The sequence below is a fragment of the Panthera pardus genome, unplaced genomic scaffold (genome assembly GCF_024362965.1).
Source record: "Panthera pardus isolate Hobbes unplaced genomic scaffold, ASM2436296v1 HiC_scaffold_333, whole genome shotgun sequence".
In the NCBI taxonomy this organism is placed as follows: domain Eukaryota; kingdom Metazoa; phylum Chordata; class Mammalia; order Carnivora; family Felidae; genus Panthera; species Panthera pardus.
The window spans coordinates 447,981-466,349 of record NW_026526914.1 but is presented as its reverse complement, the minus strand read 5'-3'; the positions used below and the strand labels follow the sequence as shown (position 1 = coordinate 466,349).

General features: G+C 57.0%; 2 protein-coding genes across 2 annotated transcripts; both read right to left on the bottom strand.

Moving 5' to 3' along the window:
- Positions 1 to 5,913: 5,913 nt before the first annotated feature.
- On the bottom strand, positions 5,914 to 8,634 carry LOC128774584 (testis-specific Y-encoded protein 1-like). Its single transcript, XM_053893651.1, has 5 exons — positions 7,948 to 8,634; positions 6,643 to 6,720; positions 6,375 to 6,486; positions 6,091 to 6,236; positions 5,914 to 5,985 (listed from the first exon to the last, which is right to left on the bottom strand). The coding sequence occupies exons 1-5, from the start codon at positions 8,632 to 8,634 to the stop codon at positions 5,914 to 5,916; spliced, it is 1,095 nt and encodes a 364-aa protein (XP_053749626.1).
- Positions 8,635 to 15,590: 6,956 nt separating this feature from the next.
- LOC128774546 (testis-specific Y-encoded protein 3-like) lies at positions 15,591 to 18,117 on the bottom strand (the record flags this gene model as incomplete). Its single annotated transcript, XM_053893612.1, has 6 exons — positions 17,935 to 18,117; positions 16,987 to 17,142; positions 16,217 to 16,294; positions 15,961 to 16,072; positions 15,723 to 15,868; positions 15,591 to 15,629 (listed from the first exon to the last, which is right to left on the bottom strand). Coding segments are annotated over exons 1-6 (714 nt in total), but the record flags the coding sequence as incomplete, so codon positions are not given.
- Positions 18,118 to 18,369: the final 252 nt, after the last annotated feature.

Here is an 18,369-nt window from a genome sequence, read left to right as displayed (position 1 = left end):
ACAAATACTGGGAGACTGAAGAACATCCTACTAAAGATTGAACGGGCTAAGCAAGGGTTGAAAGAGAATATAAAAAGTATACGGAAGTCAATGAAAATGTATATGGAAGTCAGTGATAACACCACAACCCAAAACCTCTGGGACGCACCAGGGTCGGTTATAAGAGGACCTATCTAGCAAGTCAGGTCTTGCTAAAGAAGAAAGAAAGATCTCAGAGACACAACCTCACCTTACGCCTTAAGAGGCTGTAAAAAGAACACCATACGAAACCCAAAACATTCAGGAGACAGAAAATAACAATGATTAACGGAAATTAATGCTATTGAAACCAAAAATCAAACAAAACAAAAACAAAAACAACCTCAAACAAACAAACAAACAAAGAAACAAACCAAAATAGGAGAACAGATCAATGAGCCCAGAAGCTGCTTCTTTGAAGGAATTACCAAAATTGATAAGCCAGTCATCAGTTTGATGAAAAAGAAAAAGGAAAGGGCCCAAATAAAGAAACGCAAGAATGAAAGAGGAGACATCACAACCAACACAGCAGAAAGGCAAACAATAAGAAGAGAATATTAGGAGCAATTATTTGCCAATACAATGGGCAATCTGGAAGAAATGGACAAATTCCTAGAAATGTATACACTACCAAAGCTGAAAGAGGAAGAAAAGGAAAATTTGAACAGACCCATCGCCAGTAAAGAAATCAAATTAGTAATCAAAAACCTGCCGGAGGAAGAAGACTGCAGGGCCAGATGGCTTTCCAGGGGAGTGCCAGCAAACATTTAAGGAAGAGTTAACACTTATTCTCTTGAAGCTGTTCTCACAATAGAAATGGAAGGAAAACTTCCAAACTCTTTCTATGAAGCCAGCGTTACCTTGATTCCAAAACCGGAAAGAGACCCCACTGAAAAGGAGAACTGTAGGCCAATTTCCCTGATGCACATGGATGCAAAACTCCTCAACAAGGTATTAGACACTCGGATCCAACAATACATGAAAATGTTATTCACCACGACCCAGTGGGATTTGTACCTGGGACGCAGGGCTGGTTCAACATCTGCAAAACAATTAACGTGATTCCTCACATCAATAAAAGAAAGGACGAGAACCACAGGATCCTCTCAATCGATGCAGACAGAGTGATGGACAAAATACAGCATCCTTTCCTGGTAAAACCCCTCAAGAAAGTAGGGATAGAAGGAGCACACATCGAGATCATAAAGCCATGTATGAACGACCCAACGTGAATATCATCTCAAGGAGCAAAAGCTCTCAGCTCAAGTCACGAACGAGACAGGAATGTCCACCGCCTCCACTGTTATTCAACACAGTATTGGAAGTCTTAGCCTCGGGCCTCTTCATCCTTCTGCTCCCCCTCTGCAGCTACTGCTCTTCCAGCCCTGGCTCTACCTTTCCTCCTCCTCCTCTTCTTCCCTCTGCTCACGTCCTCCTCAATTTCCTCCCCAGCTACTACTGCTCTTCGACTCGTGCTCCTCCTCTTGCTCGTCCTGGACTTCCTCCTCCTCCACTTCTTCCCTCGCCTGCACCCGATCATTCACTCGTCTTCCTCCTCCTGTAACTCCTCCCAGTCCTCTTCCTCCATCTGATCCTCCTCGTCCTTCACCTCTTCCTCCTCCTCCTCCAACTCTTCCTCCTAGGACTCTTCCTCCTTCTCCAGGTCCTCTCCTGCTACTGCCCTTCCTGCCCTACCTCTGACCTTTCACCTCTTCTTCCCTCTGCTCTCGTCCTAGTCGACTCCGTCCTCCAGCTGCTCCTGCTCCTCTGGCCCGTAATCCTCCTCTTCCTGGTGCTGGACATCATCCTCTTCCATTTGTCCTTCTCCTGCACCCAGTCATTCACTGCTCCTTCTCCTCCTCCTCTTCTTCTAACCCCACCCAATCCTCTTCCTCCAACTCCTCCTGCTCCTCCTCTCCCTCCACCTCTTCCTCCTCGGGCTCTTCCTCCTTCTGCTCCTACACTTCTACTCATGCTCTGGAACCCTGGCTCTATCTTTTCTCCCCACCCTCTTCCCTCTGCTCTCGTCCTCCTCAACATCCTCCCCCAGCTGCTCCTGCTCCTTTGGCTCGTGCTCCTCCTCATCCTGGACATCCTCCTCCTCCACTTGTTCCCTCTCCTGCACCCAATCATTCACCCTTCTCTTCCAGCTCTAACTCCTCCCAATCCTCTTCCTCCAACTCCTCCTCATCCTCCTACTCCTCCTCGTCCTCTTCCTCCTCCAATGCTTCCTCTGGACATCCTTCTATTCTCCAGGCACATCTTTGTCCCTTAAGACTACCACAATCTCCTCTAAGGACGGGAGCAATAGATCTCGCACTGCCCCCAAGTCATCCGCAATGAGCACCGGACCCTGCGGATGGGCTCTCACAGGCCTTTGTGTCCCTGCAAAAGGAGCCTGGCAACCTCCCAGGCCTCCCGGGGAGACTCGGTAGTGGGAACCTGGGAGCAGCGACGGGATCCCCGGTGCAGCGACACCCAAGGGATGGTCATATCGTGCTCTGTCTTTTCAACAACACCTACAGCAGTATCGGACCTAGAGGCCGGGACCCAACGGGCCTCCCACGCGACCCCTGACCAGCCAGCCTTGTGTCGGCAGCGCCATCCAGGAGGAAGCTCACCGACACGTATGCCAGGCCTGGGACCCCAAGGCGCTTCGATCACCCCCTAGGCGGATAAGGTCAGGCCTAGGTTACTGCATGGGACCTGATGCATCCGTACAGTCGTCCCCAGTTCCTTGTAGGACAGGTCGGACATCCTCCACTGGGCCATGGGGTCTCCATGCTGTCAGCTGGCAGCAGCCAACACATGACCAGCGGTACTGGGACACCGTCAAGCCTTTCCTCTCATGCTGGACGGTGGCCGTGTGTTTACCGAAAGCCCTGTATGGGGGCCACGGGCTGCGGGGAAGGCAGGTAGGTGGGTGGCCAGGCACAGACGAGACCACCCGCTGTGATCCCGCAGGGTCACTGGGACTTCACTTCCATCTGGCCCACACGCAAATTCTAGGGATGGGGCTTTGGGGGCAGTGCGGAAGCCTTGCAGCTTCAGCGTCAAGGAGCTGGGCACACACACCTGTGGGCACAGCCGGCAGCAGACTGGGACCAGTGTTCCTCCCTAGGCCCCTTTGACCGTCCACCACCTGAGAATACTGGAGGGGCTGTACGGCTTTAGCCTCCCCAAAGCGCACACACAGTGGGCCATGTGCTGCCCACTGTGGTTTGGGGCAGGGCGGGGGGAGCCCGGTCAGAATCCTGACCACAATGTCCACAGCATCCTCTGTCGACATGCAACCGCTGAGACACTGAGAAAGGAACCCAGTTCCCCATTTACATGAGGCCAGGAGTCGACAAAGCCTGAGGCTAATCAGGGTCACCCGCACAGGGACTGAGAGGCGCATTCTGGCACCACTTACATGCAAGGGGAACACAGTTCTGGGACACACCTTGACATGTCCCCAGCCCAGCTGCAGCGACAGTGGTGATCTTGTGCTGCGGGGAGAGGTGTTGCTGGCAAGGAACTGTCCCCTCAGAGAGCAGCTGGCAGGCTGCTCACCTGCCCATCCACACATGGATCACGCACACCACCCTGCTATGGCACCCCTGGGGGACTCAAGTCACCTGAGGTCTAGGGTCCCAGCTCCTCCCTTTCCCTGGGCCTGGTGCACAGGAAGCAGAGAGGAGAGCCCCAAGGAAGAGCTGACTGGCGACAAAACATGGCTCGTCTGCCAAGAGCAGAGATTTTTGCTAGACGGCTCCCTCCAGGGAAATACCTACGCCCTCTGCACACCACGTAGCCTGACAGGTTGGGTTCCCTAGCTACCCTGTGCACAAAGCCTGGGCACACCATGTAGCCCCTACGTATTTGCTACTGTCGGCCCACCAGAGCCACTCACACACACACACACACACACACACACACACACACACACACACACACACTCACTCCCACATAGACACACACTAACACACACACAAGCACACTTACTCACTAGTGGTCCACTGGCCACTGGACACAGGCTGTCCTCCCCTCGGCCCCCCTCTTGACCTTGCACCAATCTCCCTTTTGCATCCTGACTTGAGCCCCCTGGCACAGCAACGATTGCACCCATCCCAGCGATTACCATCAGGACTCAGGAGGGAAGGGACTGCACTCTTGTATTCTGGCACCTGACCGTCCCACATAAGCACCTCATTCACACAGACCGCTGTGTCTCTCCTTGTCTCTCCAGTGGCCTAACCACCCACTCCTGCACACACAGAGACACACGGCTACGCAATCGCACGAACATATGCACGCTCACACTGCCGGCACCACCACGGATCTCAGGCCCAGTTTGCCACAGACGCCCACACACACTCGCACGAACTCACGCTGGATCTCTGCCCTCGTGCGTACTCTCTCCATGAATTCCCACTCATAAGCCTCGCTGCTGCCCACAACCCACACCTGCCCCTCCCCCTCACACATCTCCCATCCTGAGCCACTGTCTGAGGACAGGGCTCGGGGTCAAAGGAGCCCCGGGTGTGGGAGGCAGCAGCAAGGTATACTGCCATCGACTATGAGAAGGCTGCCTGCTCCTGAGTTGTCCGGGGACATGTGGTCTTAGCTCTGATCCTGACTGGAGGCTTTGCTGACTGGATTCTATCTCACCAAGGACACAACACCCCTCTGGGAGCAAGGGTCCTGGATGAAACCCCCCCGAGTCCTGGCCACACTGTACCACGACCCAATGGACCAATTTGGTCCCACTGTGCAATCCCCTTCCCTGCCTTTCGGCTCTGGCCTATACAATAAATCTCCAAATAACAGGTCTGTCTCTTCCTCCTCCTCCTTCCAGGCTCTTCCTGCCCAAGAAGGCAGGCCTCTGTGCACATGGCAACACCGGCCCCACCCCAGTACTGCACCTCTCCTGCACACACAGAATCACCCGGGCAGCGGCTAGGACAGTCACACTCAGGTCCCGTTCTCGTCGAGCCTCCTTGCGTCCCCCATAAACACACACAAACACATACACAAAAACAGAAGGGTTTTTAGCTTCCTGTATGTGTCCACATAAACATCGTGGAACCTCTTCAAGGCTGCCACACGTTATCTCTTCCTCAATTCTCTCCGGGGCACGTAGAAGACAGGAGACTCATCCACCCATCTCTTCCAGCACTGGTGGCGTCCTCCATTGTTTCTGCATGGGCAAAGATAGAAGCTCTGCGCCATTCACGCCCACACAGATGCAGAGCCCCTGACGCATGTGGGCACACGCAGACACATTTGCGTACACGCGCACACACGCACCCCCACGCAACAGACACCAAGAATGATACGGGATATTTGCAGATACATCCCAGATGGTGTCACTCTTGTGCCTCGCCCTTTTGCGATCCCCCTTGCTTTCTCACCCAGGGATTCATTTCCAGCCCCCAATGGCCTTGGACCAGTTCTAAGAATGGCTGTCGGGTTGCGGGAGGACATGGCGTGGTGGGGCACATGGAAGGAAGTGCGAGATTCTCACCACAGTGGCGCCTGGGGACACGGCAGCTCCTGACCCAAAGACTGGCAGGCAAATCCAGACTGAAGGAGCAGGGGGAAGCCCGGGACAGGGCGGACATCCACGGGGAGCATTTGTGGTGAAGCACTGCTCCTCCCCAGTTGCTCTCCAAAGCCCCAGCCCACAGCACAACTGCATTTGGTTTGCAGGCTTCGACCCTCTGTGTGTTTGCAGCTGAGTCTCTGCAGGTCCCCTGTCATCCTCCCACCCTCTCCCCATGCTACCTGTGTCCCTGTGTCGGCGGACCTTCCATTTCCAAGCCAATGTGTGGCCCACGTTCCCTTGCCCATACAACACGCAGGTCAACACACCGCATACTGGGGTTCTCACCGACACGTGAGCACGTCAGATCACTGTCTTCTGGTCCCTTCCTCCCTCAGGTAGTACTGCAGGGGATTGGGCCACAGGTCCTCGATGATGATCTGGAAGAGGACACAGGCCGGCGCCACATTGGGCATAGCCCACTCTCCTCTCTGGCCGGGGGCCACCCACATCCCCACTGCTGACGAAGGCCTCAGGGGCCCCACCTCGGCAATCCTGTTCGCCCCTGGGCAGCTGTGCTCACACAGCCAGTTGAACAAGTTAAGGCTGGTGGGGTCATGCCTGCGACTGGGAGCTCCATGTTCATAATCCCAGAACCACTGGACTGGAGTGGAACGCGATATCCTGTAGCCTGCAGGAAGAGAGGATTTGAGGAGCAAGCTGATGGCCTCCTCCCCACCCACCTGCCCCTCCCCCTCCCCCTCCCTCCTGCCCCTGATTCATGCTCCTCATCCCCCTGCCCCGCACCATCATGGGACCCACACCCTACCAGCAAAGCTCAGCTGATACTCCTTAATGATCACTGGGTTCCGGAAGTACGGGTTGGCCCCAAAGAAAAACATCACTCTGCAGCGGTACTTGGGATGGCCCACTTCTTCCACCTGCCGTGAGCAATGGGACAGGAGGGGGCAAGTGTCCTCCCTCGGGGTCCTGAGCTACTTGCCTGGCTGTGAGGGTGAGCACCTTTGCCTCACCTTCTCCTGCCCAAATCCCACACCCGACGGGACGGCCCCCAGCCACAGCCTCCCCGGTCTCACCTCCAAGTCGACCACGTAGCTGAGCACGTCTTTGTCCTGGGCACCGATCATGGCCGACAACTGGGGGTGATTCAGAATCTGTGCTGTGTCAAGGAGCTGTGCCTTCAGATGCTGTGGAAACAGACACAGCCCCCCTCCAACCCTCCCAGGCTAAGAGCAAGGGACTAGATCACGGCATGTGCAGAAAGACCAGGAAACACTAGTCCCCACACTCCTCAGCCTCTGCAGATGCATCAGACCCCATCGACACTGGGCAGTCCGTTGGCTTCCTGTACCTCCCACGCTGTCTGCACACAGCAGGGAGAGACTCCACTGCCTGCACGCCTCACAGTTCCTTCCTATATCTGACCTGTGTGGGCTGCCAGCAGCCCATCATAGCTTGTGATGTCGGCATGTGCTCTGACCCCTCCTCACGGCTGGGTTTCTTGGCATATTCCCGTGAAGACCTATGTTGTCACCAGCCTCCTGAGTCCAGATGGAATAACATGGCTTACAGGAACCCGACTGCACACTTACGCTGCAAGCAGAGGGTGTGGGAGGGAGAAAGAGATCGAGAAGCACGGCCGAGGAGGGCCGAGGAGGGAAAAGGATTAGACACAGTGACACAGCCAGTCCGGAGAGAAAGACATGGGTGGGACCGAGCCGGAGCCTGAGGACAGAGAGGGAAGCAGGGGTGGAGATACCAGGAGAGAATCCTCTGTGTGTGTGTGTGTGTGTGTGTGTGTGTGTGTGTGTGTGTGTGTGTCATGTGTCAGGGTCTGGGGAGGCAGCTTGTACCCCATTCGGAGTGGGTCTCAGTCGTCCTACTGTCTGGCAAAGGGGCGTGGCGTGGTTCCACTAAAGGTCATGAGTGTGTGTCTGAAATGCTCTCTTTTGAAGGAACTGCTAGGAAACGTGCACAGCCTGTGAATGTGAAGGTGGGTGTGCGGCCTGCGTAACTCTCCCATTTTGCAGCGAAATGTTTCCTTGCCTTATCTGCTCTGAGTGAAGGCTGCTTTGTGCTACCCTAGCTCTGGTAGCATGGGGACACATGGCTCGTGTCTGCAAGTAATATTTGAGACCAGCCTGCAGGCCAACGTTGGCGGAGACCTAGAGGAAACAGACCCAGTCACCAAGTCCCCCCATCCCCAACAACCGCCCCTGTCCAAGGCCTTACACTGGATCCCAGACCACACCAACCCAGGGCCAGGGACCATTCCCCAGCTCTCCTCTCTGGGGGCCATCGCCCTGAGGCACCCTGCTCTCAGTGCCCAGCCCTCCTGCACAACAGCCCCCGCCATCACCCACCAGCACAAGGAAGGATACCGCCTGGGCCCAGAAGCCAGGGATGTGCTTGATGATGGCCCTTCTGTGATCCAGGTAAGAAATCTGCCTCCGAAGAATCCTGCGCTTCAGCCGCCATAAGGCCCTGGAATCCTGGGCATTCCCAGCGCTGATCTCCAGCTGAAGACGCTCCAGTGCTGCCAGCGGGTCCTGGGCTGAGGCAGGACGCAGCGCTGGCTCTTGCTGCTGCAGCGGCTGTGAGAGCTGGGGCCCCTCCTCCGCCTCTGCATCTGCCTCGCGCTTCTCCTCTTGCTCCTGAAACTCCTCCTGCTGCTGTCTCTCAACTTCCACCTCCTCCTCCTCCTCGTGCATGTCCTCTGCTTCTGGCTTGGCTTCCTCAGAATTCTCCTCTCCAGCCACCTCATCCTTGGTCGCCTCGCCGTCCTCTTCCTCCTCCCCGATCACCACCTCAGCCGCCACCATTCCGTCATCCAATATCAGCACCAATTCCTCCGCTGGGCTTGCCACCTGTATCTCACACCCGGCCTGGGTTTCCTGCACAGGATGGGCGCTTGCCGCCCCTGAACCTGGGGACTGCGGCCAGCCCACGCCCTCCAGCGCCCCTGCATTCCCGCGGGGCCGGGACTCTCCACCTTTCGCATCCGGGACGATCAGGGCCCAGGGTCGGCGGGAATCTCCGCTTTGTCCGGACCGCGACACGCTGGCCATGACGCTCGGCCCCGGCCCCAGTGTAGCTAGGGCAGCCTCAGGACAAGGACAGGAAACGGCAGCAGGTGGGGGGAGCCTTGGCCGCAAGACCATTAGCTCCCTGAAGCCTCCCGCCGCAGCCCGCCAAAGTTGAGCGCAGGCGCACAGGCTCTGGGATTTGAGGACTCCGCATTGGCTGTGGCTGCTGTGGAGGAGGGGCCGAGACAGAGGCAGTGAAGAGTGTGCGCATGCGGCCTGGGGGCGAAGTGGTTCCAGGGCAGGTCAGGCCAGCTGGCCAGGTTCGGGGAGCAATCAGTTGCAAGACAGCAAGACAGGGTGCTGGCCGCCAGCAAGCGCGCGCCAATGGCCGGTCCAGGCTCTGGAGCGAGTGCCAAGGTGCCAGCGTGGCCCCCGTTTGCCGCATGTCCTCTTCAGCGCTGTCACCTTCCAGCCTTCACTTGCGAGGTCCCCGGTATCGCGCAGTCTGTGGTCGCTTGTACACCCTTTCCCCAGAGGCCTCACTACGGGCACCAGAGCATTCAGCACAGGATCGTCCACGCCGTGAGCCACTCCCTGCTCCGTGCCTTGCCCCTTCTTCATGAAGCTGGGGCAAAGCCTGGAGAAGTCCTTAGTGTCACGCCTACCGGGGCCACATGGCCGTCCCCACGGTATCTCCTCGTTGGCCGTCAGGCTGAGGGCGGCGGTAAGGTGGGTGCCCACCCAGAACCAGTGACACCCACCCTAGACCCACCCCACCGCCATGTCCTTGCAAGAACACAGCTCAGTAGACCTCACTGCACTGCAATGCAGATCAAAGAACAACCCCCAGAGCACCATCTGCCACTGGTGCCCTACTGATCTCCGTACAGAGCGCCAGGGAGATGGGGTAGTAGGATTTAGCAGCTTGCTCCGGTCCTGAAATCTAACCTTCCACTAAAAGGAGGACGACTCCAACCACGCAGGGCACGTAGGGGCCCTTCACCGAGAATTGCAGACTTGTCTGTGTCTGTCTCTGAGAAAGCCCCGTGCCTGCTTTCACTAGTACACACGAAAGCAGACGAGTTCCCTTCCCATTTCCCAGGCACCAACAAGAATTCTGAAGAAGCATGCACCCAGACACAGAAGGTCCACTGAGAGAGACAGTGAAAAAGAGACACACAGAGAGACAGAGCTATAGAGGGAGAGAGAGAGACACGTGCTAGCAGAGCAGATGAAGGAAGGACGAGTGGAGGGGAAGACCGGCCTGGAGAGGGAGAGTCCGGGTAGATTGGCGGGAGAGACAGGGAGGAGGAGCAAGACAAGAAGAGACAGAGGGGCACCTATTACAAGGAAGACAGGCGGAGACAGGGGGAGGCATTAGTGATGGAGAGGAGGGAGACGAAGACAAAGAGAGCTGGAAGGAAAGTGGGAGGGAGGGACAGGAAGAAGACAAGGGAGGGGGAGGCAAGGAGAGGGTAGGAGGAAGGAGAGCAGGGGCAGCCGAGGCGGAGACAGGTGGGCTGACTCTGAAGACAGGGCAACTGCAGTGTGCACTCTCTTTCACCTGGTGAAATTCACCTGTGCAATTTGCACAGAGACGAATGCTCTACAGTGGTCAGCCCTCAGCACAAAAGGCACCGCTCCCACCTGGACCTTAAGGGCAGTCTGAAACGATCGCTGAACTAGAAGGAAGCTGCAGTGAGGTCATTCGGGGTGAGGAAGAGGGCACCGCAGGGAAGAAAACAAGGACCCGTTCCCCACAGGGCTGCTGGAAGTCCTGTACTTACCAGCAGGAGACAGCAAACGGGACTGCCGGAAAGACACAGCAGAGATTTAGGCACAGCACATGCGGGAAGAAATCACGTCCCAAAGCTCGGCAAATTCAAGCAAAAGCAGAGGCTGCACATCCATGAATGTCAATGCTTTCCGAGTGGAACCAACGAAGTTCTCACAGATGCCCAGGAAATGTGCTCAACTCTGAGGCCCCCTCGCCTCTGGCAAGCTTCTCATCCAAAGCGACTCATTACAGAGAAAGTGTGGACCGTGAGCAAAAGAGCCAAGGTCTCCTTCGGATCCCCGGACGCAGACAGGTGATCCGCCCAGTAATTTCAAGCCAACGTATGGTGATAAAGGTTACCTTCCACCACAGTGATGGAGGAAACTCGCACCCGAGGGGAGGACAATGAGTGAGAACCGCATCCCAGGCTGTAAGCTAAGGACAGACCATCAAGCTGTATTGGAAGGTCACGAGACCGTGACTCAAATGTCTGTACAGACACAGAGCGTCTGCAGAAGCACGAGGGCTGGATAGTTGTAAGCAGGTAGCAGGATTTCTAAGTCTGGGCTGCCTGTATGATACGAAAGGCTAACACGTGCAAGCAGAGCTATGCCCATGTGATGCGGATCAGCCTCCTGAGGCGGTACTTTGTACCCTGTGGAGGACCTGGGAGACGCATGCAGGCGGGCTCCTTGTGCACCTCTGCCACCAGGCACACGTGTGGGAAACGTAGGGCCAAAGGGTTTGCCGCCGGGCTTAGTGTGGCTCACCCTTCTGCGGGTGCATTGAGCATCAGTGCAGAAAGCACTGGGCTCACTGAAAGAAGCCAGCCCCTGACAGAAGCACAGTGGTGGTGAGCCCTGCCTGATGGATTCCTGAGGAGACTAAAGGAGTTAAAGGCATGCAGTCCACCAGAGAGTAGAGTGGTGCTAATCAGGGGAGGGTGCGATGAGGAGGTGTCGGGGCTCGGGTGTGAAGATGCAGTCATGCCATGTGCATGAGTTCTGGAGATCTAACTTGCACAGGGCAGCCGTAAGCAATGCTTCACCGCCTCGTCAGATTTCTCAGAGGCAAGTGCTCTCACCACACACAAAGAGGGGTCGCTGAGAAATGTCCCGGTGAAGGTGGCTGGACGGAGCGCTTGCACGTGAAGGATACGGGCACATCCGTCACTGCCCGTTGTGTCCCTCAGGCACGCACTAGTCCTGGTGGACTAAGCTGAGCTCAGAACCCAGCAGTCAAAGGTGTCAGCCTCGTTCCTGCAAACATGGATCAGACTCCCAGGTAGGACGTAATGGACAAATTAGGGACCAGAACACACAGGAGGCACACGGAAACGAGACACACACTGGCAGGGGGAAGTCTCTCCCAGCCAGGAACATGCCACGTGGCAAAAGAGTAAGTGGGAAAACGTTGCCGGTCCGCTTTTCACAATTTACGCCTGCATCTGCAATGTGCCGGCCAGTGACGTTTGAGCCCCTCGGGCGCAAAGGGTTTGAAAACAGAAGGACAGAAAATAGAGGTGTGACGGAATGCTCACAGCAAGCCAGCTGCATTTGGGGACATTAACTGGCTGGCAGTGAGTGCATGGCCAATCCTCTGACGAAGGTCCTACAGGCACGGAAGGATTTCTGGCTCCTGGAACATAGAACAGAACACGCAGAAGCCCCTCCACCTGACAGCAGGACAGCAACTGGATCTGTCAGTGGAAGAAAGGGGTTGAATGCAGAGGGAAGCACACTCAAGCGCAGAAGCATACACCAAAGACAAGACAGGCCACCAGAGCCACAGCTGACCCAACACACAGGTGTGCAGAGACGAAGGCGGTTACACGGGTACAGCTGTGCCCACTTAGGCCAGGCAAGGAGGCATCACCAGAGAGGTGTTGGCACAGGCAAAGCCAGGAAAAGACACAAACACGCCAGGGCTCACTCAGGGAGACAGAGGAGCACAGGCAATGCGAGACATTTCCTGTGAACAGAGAACAACGTGACGATCCCGACAGGCCAATGAGACACGTGTGGTTCAGAGACATGGAAGTCAGAAGGCTCCTGAATTGCTGAGGGTGTCCTCTCTCGAGGGACAGCACTCTGGAGCCCACACACGCTGATGTTGGGGTGGAAGAGGCCGCTGGGCAGCAGATACAGTTGTGCAGGGGGTTTAGCAGCTCCTGGACCCTAGGGCTCCCCGGGGAGAGCTGCGGATACGGGAGGACACCCGGGGATGCCGGGTGTGCAGCATGAGGGCTGTAATCCCTCGGACACAGAGCACCGAGGCCTCTGCCCACGGACCTCAAGTGTCCACACTCGAGGGTTTGGCTCTGGGTGCCGTGAGTGCATTCCACACCCACACCTTGTCCGTACCTTGTCTTTGGGACAGGCCGGGCGGAAACGTCACCCTGGCCCCTAAGGAGGTATTGGCTGGAGATATTAACATGTGGGGGACCCTGTGTTCACCTGTCCCCTAAAGTGTTCCTGCTCGGCAAGACCTATCAAGTAACGGCCTGCTTGTGCAGGAAGATGCCCCAAAGGGCCCAGCCTCATGACCACTGAGGCCGTATTCCCACTGCACAATCACTGGCCATACTTTCTTTGGATGTTCACACCCAAAGACTTGGGTCAGCACTGGGAGCTTTTCCAGGGTACCCTGACATTTACCCATCAAGCAGCTGAGAAGACGTGCCTCTCCAGCCAGTGTGCAGACAGCAGCGAGAGAAAGGCCTGCCTTCCCTTCTAGAGAGTGCGACAGCCTCTGCCCTGGAAGAGGTAAGGCTTGGTCGCACAGATCCTCAACTCCACAGCGTGCTGACACCCCGCTGACCGTGTTGTCTGCATATGATAGGGGCAAGAGGCCTCCATGCATTGGGACTGCCCACGCCTTCTCTGGAATAGAGCCACTGCAGAGAAGGCTCTTGTACTGCAGAGCTGTGCAGTGGGGATCCTGGGGAGCTTGGGCAGCTTGGGAGACAGGAATATTAGTGTCGGGAGGTCAGTGTCAGGCACGCTGTGCTGGGGGCCGTGTTACATGGGGATACAGAAGAGCCTGCGATGGACAAGGCTGAACTCTGTCGACTGCACTGCTCGCACGGTGGAGCTTTTGTTTAGCACAGACATCTCTGGCAAGCAGCCATCTGCTGTGTAAGGAGTATCCCAGCACTCACGTCTTCGCAGGTGAGGCTCGTCCCAGTCCTTTCTAAGCTCCAGGCCTGCCGGGGACCTCTGCACAGAATGCTAAGGCCTCACAAGTCCATCGTTCCCTATGTGGCTGAGGCAGCCTTTGTCCTGGCACTCAGGCAAAGGAACACAGGCTGCCTGGGACGAGGCGACCTCCCTGAGCGCCTGCTGGTGTTTGCACTTGGGAGTCTTCTCACAAGTCTCACATGGCGTGTTGGACACACGGCTTAAGCCTGTGGACACAGAGGAAGAGCATCACCCGACTCATCACGGCTGATGATGAGAGGGCAGAGGGCACACGGGAGAGGTTGGCGTGTTCGTGCCCTTGAAGAGCCCCACCTCCCCGCGACCCTCCCCTCTGTTGGCTTGCAATCCGGGCCACCCATTCGTAACCAGAGGTCTTTTCAGAAACAGCAAAGTTCACACAAGGGCATCAGCACTAGGACTCCTTCAGGAGTCTTGTGTGTGTGTGTGTGTGTGTGTGTGTGTGTGTGTGTGTGTGTGTGTGAGAATAAGTGAAGCGGTGTTTGGGAGGCTCAGCTTCAGGAAGTGGAACCAGAAAAGTTCGCTGTGATTTTGGAGTTGCGTGAGACTGTAGTGGGCTGTTTTCTCTGCAGTGTGTATGTTGTCCCTGTCAACTCTGCCTGAAGCAGAACTTCATCGGTCTTACCCACCCACTCTGCCTCTGGTCCCTCAGTTCCTTCCCCTGGACGCCAATCTTACAACCTGCTCACAATCCCTCAAATATGTGTGGCTGGTCCTGAGATCCTGACCTTGTCCACAAGACAGTCTGCATTGGTAGACGTCTGAAAACCAGAGGGTAATCAACCCTGGGAATTCCTCCCTGTGTGGCGGTTCAGTCAACATGACTGAGGGTGTCCCCATGCGGGATTCTGGGGGCACCATCATGGACATGCCCAATCCCTGAATATTGGACATCCCTGGCCTGTGCTGGCCTCTCCGTTTCCTTGAATTTCCTCATTTTCACAGGAAAGCTATGAACCTGGGCACTGGCCTTTCTCTCAGGTTTGTGCCCTGGCCTCCCTCACTCAAGTCCCCATTGCTTCAATCTTACTGACCTCACATGCAATCCCAATGTGTGACCCATCCCTACGGACAATGTCCTACGTCCCGCCCTTCCTTGGAACTCCAATGTGCAGGCACAGAACACTTACACCTCTGGACAGCCGCATGTATACATGGACACGCCCCAGAGCGAACCTGAGAGGAAGACACACACAAACACTTCATGCTGTTTATCTCCCATTCTATATTTCTTCAAATGTATTGGACCCCCGCCCTGCGCCACGTGTCACCACCACCCTTGTCCTTATTTCATGGCCAGGAGAATCTTGTGGACCATCGGTGAGCATCGGAAGGGTTTCCACTGGGGTCGATGAAGTGCGACGCTCCTTCATACTCTTCTCAAGATCGTGCATATCCCTGGGATATATGGGTACACACAGACAGACAGACAGACAGACACACACACATACACACACACACACACACACACACGCACACGCACACACACACACACACACACACACACACACAGGACAGGTGAGAGTCTTATCTTGGCCCTGAGTAAGGTTGCTTGAATGTTTCCAAACGGAAAGTAGGATGGGAGGGTGTGATAAGCTGTGCCAAAGCTGACAAGGGGATCCAGAAGCCAGACAACATGTGGGATGGTGGTAGGAGGCCTGAGGGTGGGGTTCATGGTCCGGGAATGACAGTTGTCACCGTGCTATGTGATGAGCCAGCTTTGGTTGTCCCGCTTTGCTCATTCTTTTTGTCTAGCCCCCTTCCCACCTTCAGGCTCCCCAAAGGGGCAAAGCCTCTTTGACACGTTACTTCTTAAGACTCCCTGTCTCAGGCTGATGCCCTTTTGACCTGGGGTCACCTCCTGTGCCGCTGTGAGTCTCGGTGCCTCCATGCAGAAGAGAATTGTGCCCTGGACCCCATGACACACATTTCCGTGCCCACACCCTTGGCTGCTCACCTCTTTCCCTCTCAGTTCTCTCTCCTGGGGCCTCCTTCATCTTGAAATACGGCAGGGGGTTGGGCCAAAGATCCTCTATGATTATCTGGTAGGGGAGACAGGCCAGGCCTCAGGTAGCTATCCCACGCAGTGGGGGAACCCATGAAAATCACCTCCCTTCCTTGTTACAGGGCCCCACCTCAGCAATCCTGCTAGAGCCGGCAAAGCTGTGGTCAGAGAACCAGTTGAAGAAGTTGAGGCTGCTGTTGTCATGCCTGCGTCTGTAGGCCTCCTGTCTGTACCTTGGGTACCACTGGATGGGACTGGAATGAGACGCCCTATACCCTGCAGGAAGACGAGTATGTGAGAAGGCGCCAGAGAACTAATCACATTCAACCCTGCACCCACTGCCGCCCATGCAGTCAGTGGACACTTACCATCAAGGCCTAGGACATACTCCTTCGTAACGACTTCATTCTGGAAGTAGGAGTTCTTGCCAAAAAACAGCAGGATCTTCCGGCATTCCCTGGGAAACTTGTGTTCCTCCACCTGCCGTGGTACAGTGGGGCAGAAATGTGAAATCTTGTTCCAGGAGACCCGCCCTCCCCTGAGGAAGGAACACATCACTTCTCCCCACCACCTCCCCTCCCCACACAGCCAGCCACCCACACCACCTCCCACTCCCAGGCCGACCTTCAAATTGGTCATGTGGCGAAGCATGCTTTCATCGGGCTTACTAATCAGGGCTGACATCTGAGGGTGGTTCACAAACTGCCGCAGGTCAAAGAGCCTTCAGGTGCTGGGCGTGAGAGAGCTCGAACCAGAGAACCAGTGTGGACAGCATCCAGGCGTCCTCCCCCCGGGACTGGCGTCCTCCCCCAGGCTCTCAAGCCCTCCCCACAGGCTGCGTCCAGGCCCACGGGGTCTCAGGATCGCGCAGGGCTCTGCTAGACACGCACAGGAGGCTGTGCATGCCCAGACGCCCGCAACCACGCCTAGCTTTGTGTGCTCGTGAGGACACTGAGGACGCTTACTTCCACACAGCCAGACAGCACACATCCGGTCTCGCGCCGACCAGTGGGCATTCACATCGCCTTCCCCGCAGCAAGATGCTTAGCGGGACCCAGAAACGTGCCCCCACGCGGCTTTGTGTGGGAAGAAGCCCTCGGTCATTTCCCCGACCTGGCCTGGACCTCCACCGCCACTCCCCACTCTCCCAGCGCTGTTTCCGTGCCAGGTGCGACGTAAAGCACACATGCCTCCCCCACCCCGGCACTGCCCTCCTCCCACACTCATTGCAGAGCCAGGACCACCGGATGGGATCACGTTTGCACGTTCCCGGCCACTGGAGCGTGGCTTAGCTCCAGTCCCTGTCCTGGGTTCCTCTAAATGGCACCTCCCTTTCCTTCCTCTTGCGCAAGCCCAGCCCCCTGTGGACCCTCCACCAGCAGCAGGAAGGATACAGCCTTGGCCCAGAAACCACGGATGCCCTGGATAAGGGCACCTCTCTGCTGCAGATGTCGCTGCCGCCTCTGCCACATCCTGAGTTTGAGTCGAGCGTGCTCCCGGCTGGCTTGTTTATTCACCGGCTGTAGCTCTATCTGAAGGGCCTCCAGAGCCTCCAGTGGGGAAGGGCAAGGACGGAGGCCTGACTCTACCTGCTCCTTCTTAGCCTGCTTCACCTGCAGCTCCTGGGCTTCTTCCACCCATCGGCCTTCCTGCTCACTCGGCTTCTGTTCCTCCTCCACCCGCTCCTCCTTGTCCTCCTTGCCCTCCACCTCCTCCTCGCCCTGCTGCTGCTCCTCCAGCGCTTCCTTCTCCTGCTCCTCTTCCTCCTCGGTTTGCAATTCTGCTCTCCCTTTAATGGCTCGCACGCCTTCCCTTCCTCCTCCTGCTCCTCCTCCTGGTCCCCTTCCCCTGCCACTGCCGCCGCCAATGCCTCCACCGCCACCGCCGCGGCCGGCGCCGTGGCCGCCGCCGCGCCCGCTTGTATACCCTGCTGCTCCTGCTCCTCCCCTTTCATTTCCGCCAACTCCTCCTCCTTCCGCTCTTCCTCCTTCTGCTTGGGCTTCTGCTGCTCCTCCTCCTTCTAATCTTTTACTCCTGCTGCCTCTCCCCCTCTTCCTCCTCCTCCTCCTCCTCCTTCTGCTCTTCTGGTCCTGCTGCTCCCCCTCGCCCTTCAGGTCCTCCTCCTCGTGAACTTGGACCTTCTCCTTCCCCGGCTCCTGCTCCTCGTCCTCCTCCCCCTTCTTCCTCTGCTCATGCCCCTCTTCCCCAGGCGCGTCCTCTTCCGCGGCCGCCACCTCAACCTCCTCCTCCGCCAGGCCCCACAGCGCCTCCACCGCCACTATGTCATGCACCAGCGGCACCGATATCTCGCTGGGGCCGCCCACCTGCCTCTCGGGTCGGGCCTGGCCTTCCTGCACAGGCTGTTCGCTTGTGGCCTGCGAGCCTTCGGCCTGCGGCACCTCCGGCCCTGCCGGAGACCCAGTGTCCCCACGGGCCCTCGTCTCTCGACCGCCCCGTTCCCGGTCGAAGGCGGCATGGGGGCTCCGGGCATCCCCAGTGTTTCGGAAACACGAGTCGTGCAACATGCGGCCCCGGCCCGAGACACCAACTGTGGCTCCTACCGACGACGAAGCGGGAGGTGAAAGCACGGCCCCCCTCCCCAGACCCAGTGAGTGGAGCCCTGAGGGCAATGGCTGGCAACTCGCTCCCCCTTCCTCCCAGAGCCCAAAGGTCGAGGGGGCGCATGCGCATGCGCATGCGCATGGTGCTGTACCCAGGATGCCTCGGCGGTGGCTATCGCTATGCCGATGCTGCCTCGGAGGCCTTTGTGGTGAGAG

Bases quoted from the DNA above. Each gene is read 5' to 3' on its own strand.
- LOC128774584 (XM_053893651.1), bottom strand. From the start codon at position 8,634: ATGGCCAGCGTGTCGCGGTCCGGACAAAGCGGAGATTCCCGCCGACCC. The intron at 6,721-7,947 runs GTATCCTTCCTT...GACACAGCACAG, and splicing joins CTGGCTTCTGGGCCCAGGCG to ATTCTGAATCACCCCCAGTT. The intron at 5,986-6,090 runs GTGGGGCCCCTG...GTCCTCTTCCAG, and splicing joins GGGCGAACAGGATTGCCGAG to ATCATCATCGAGGACCTGTG.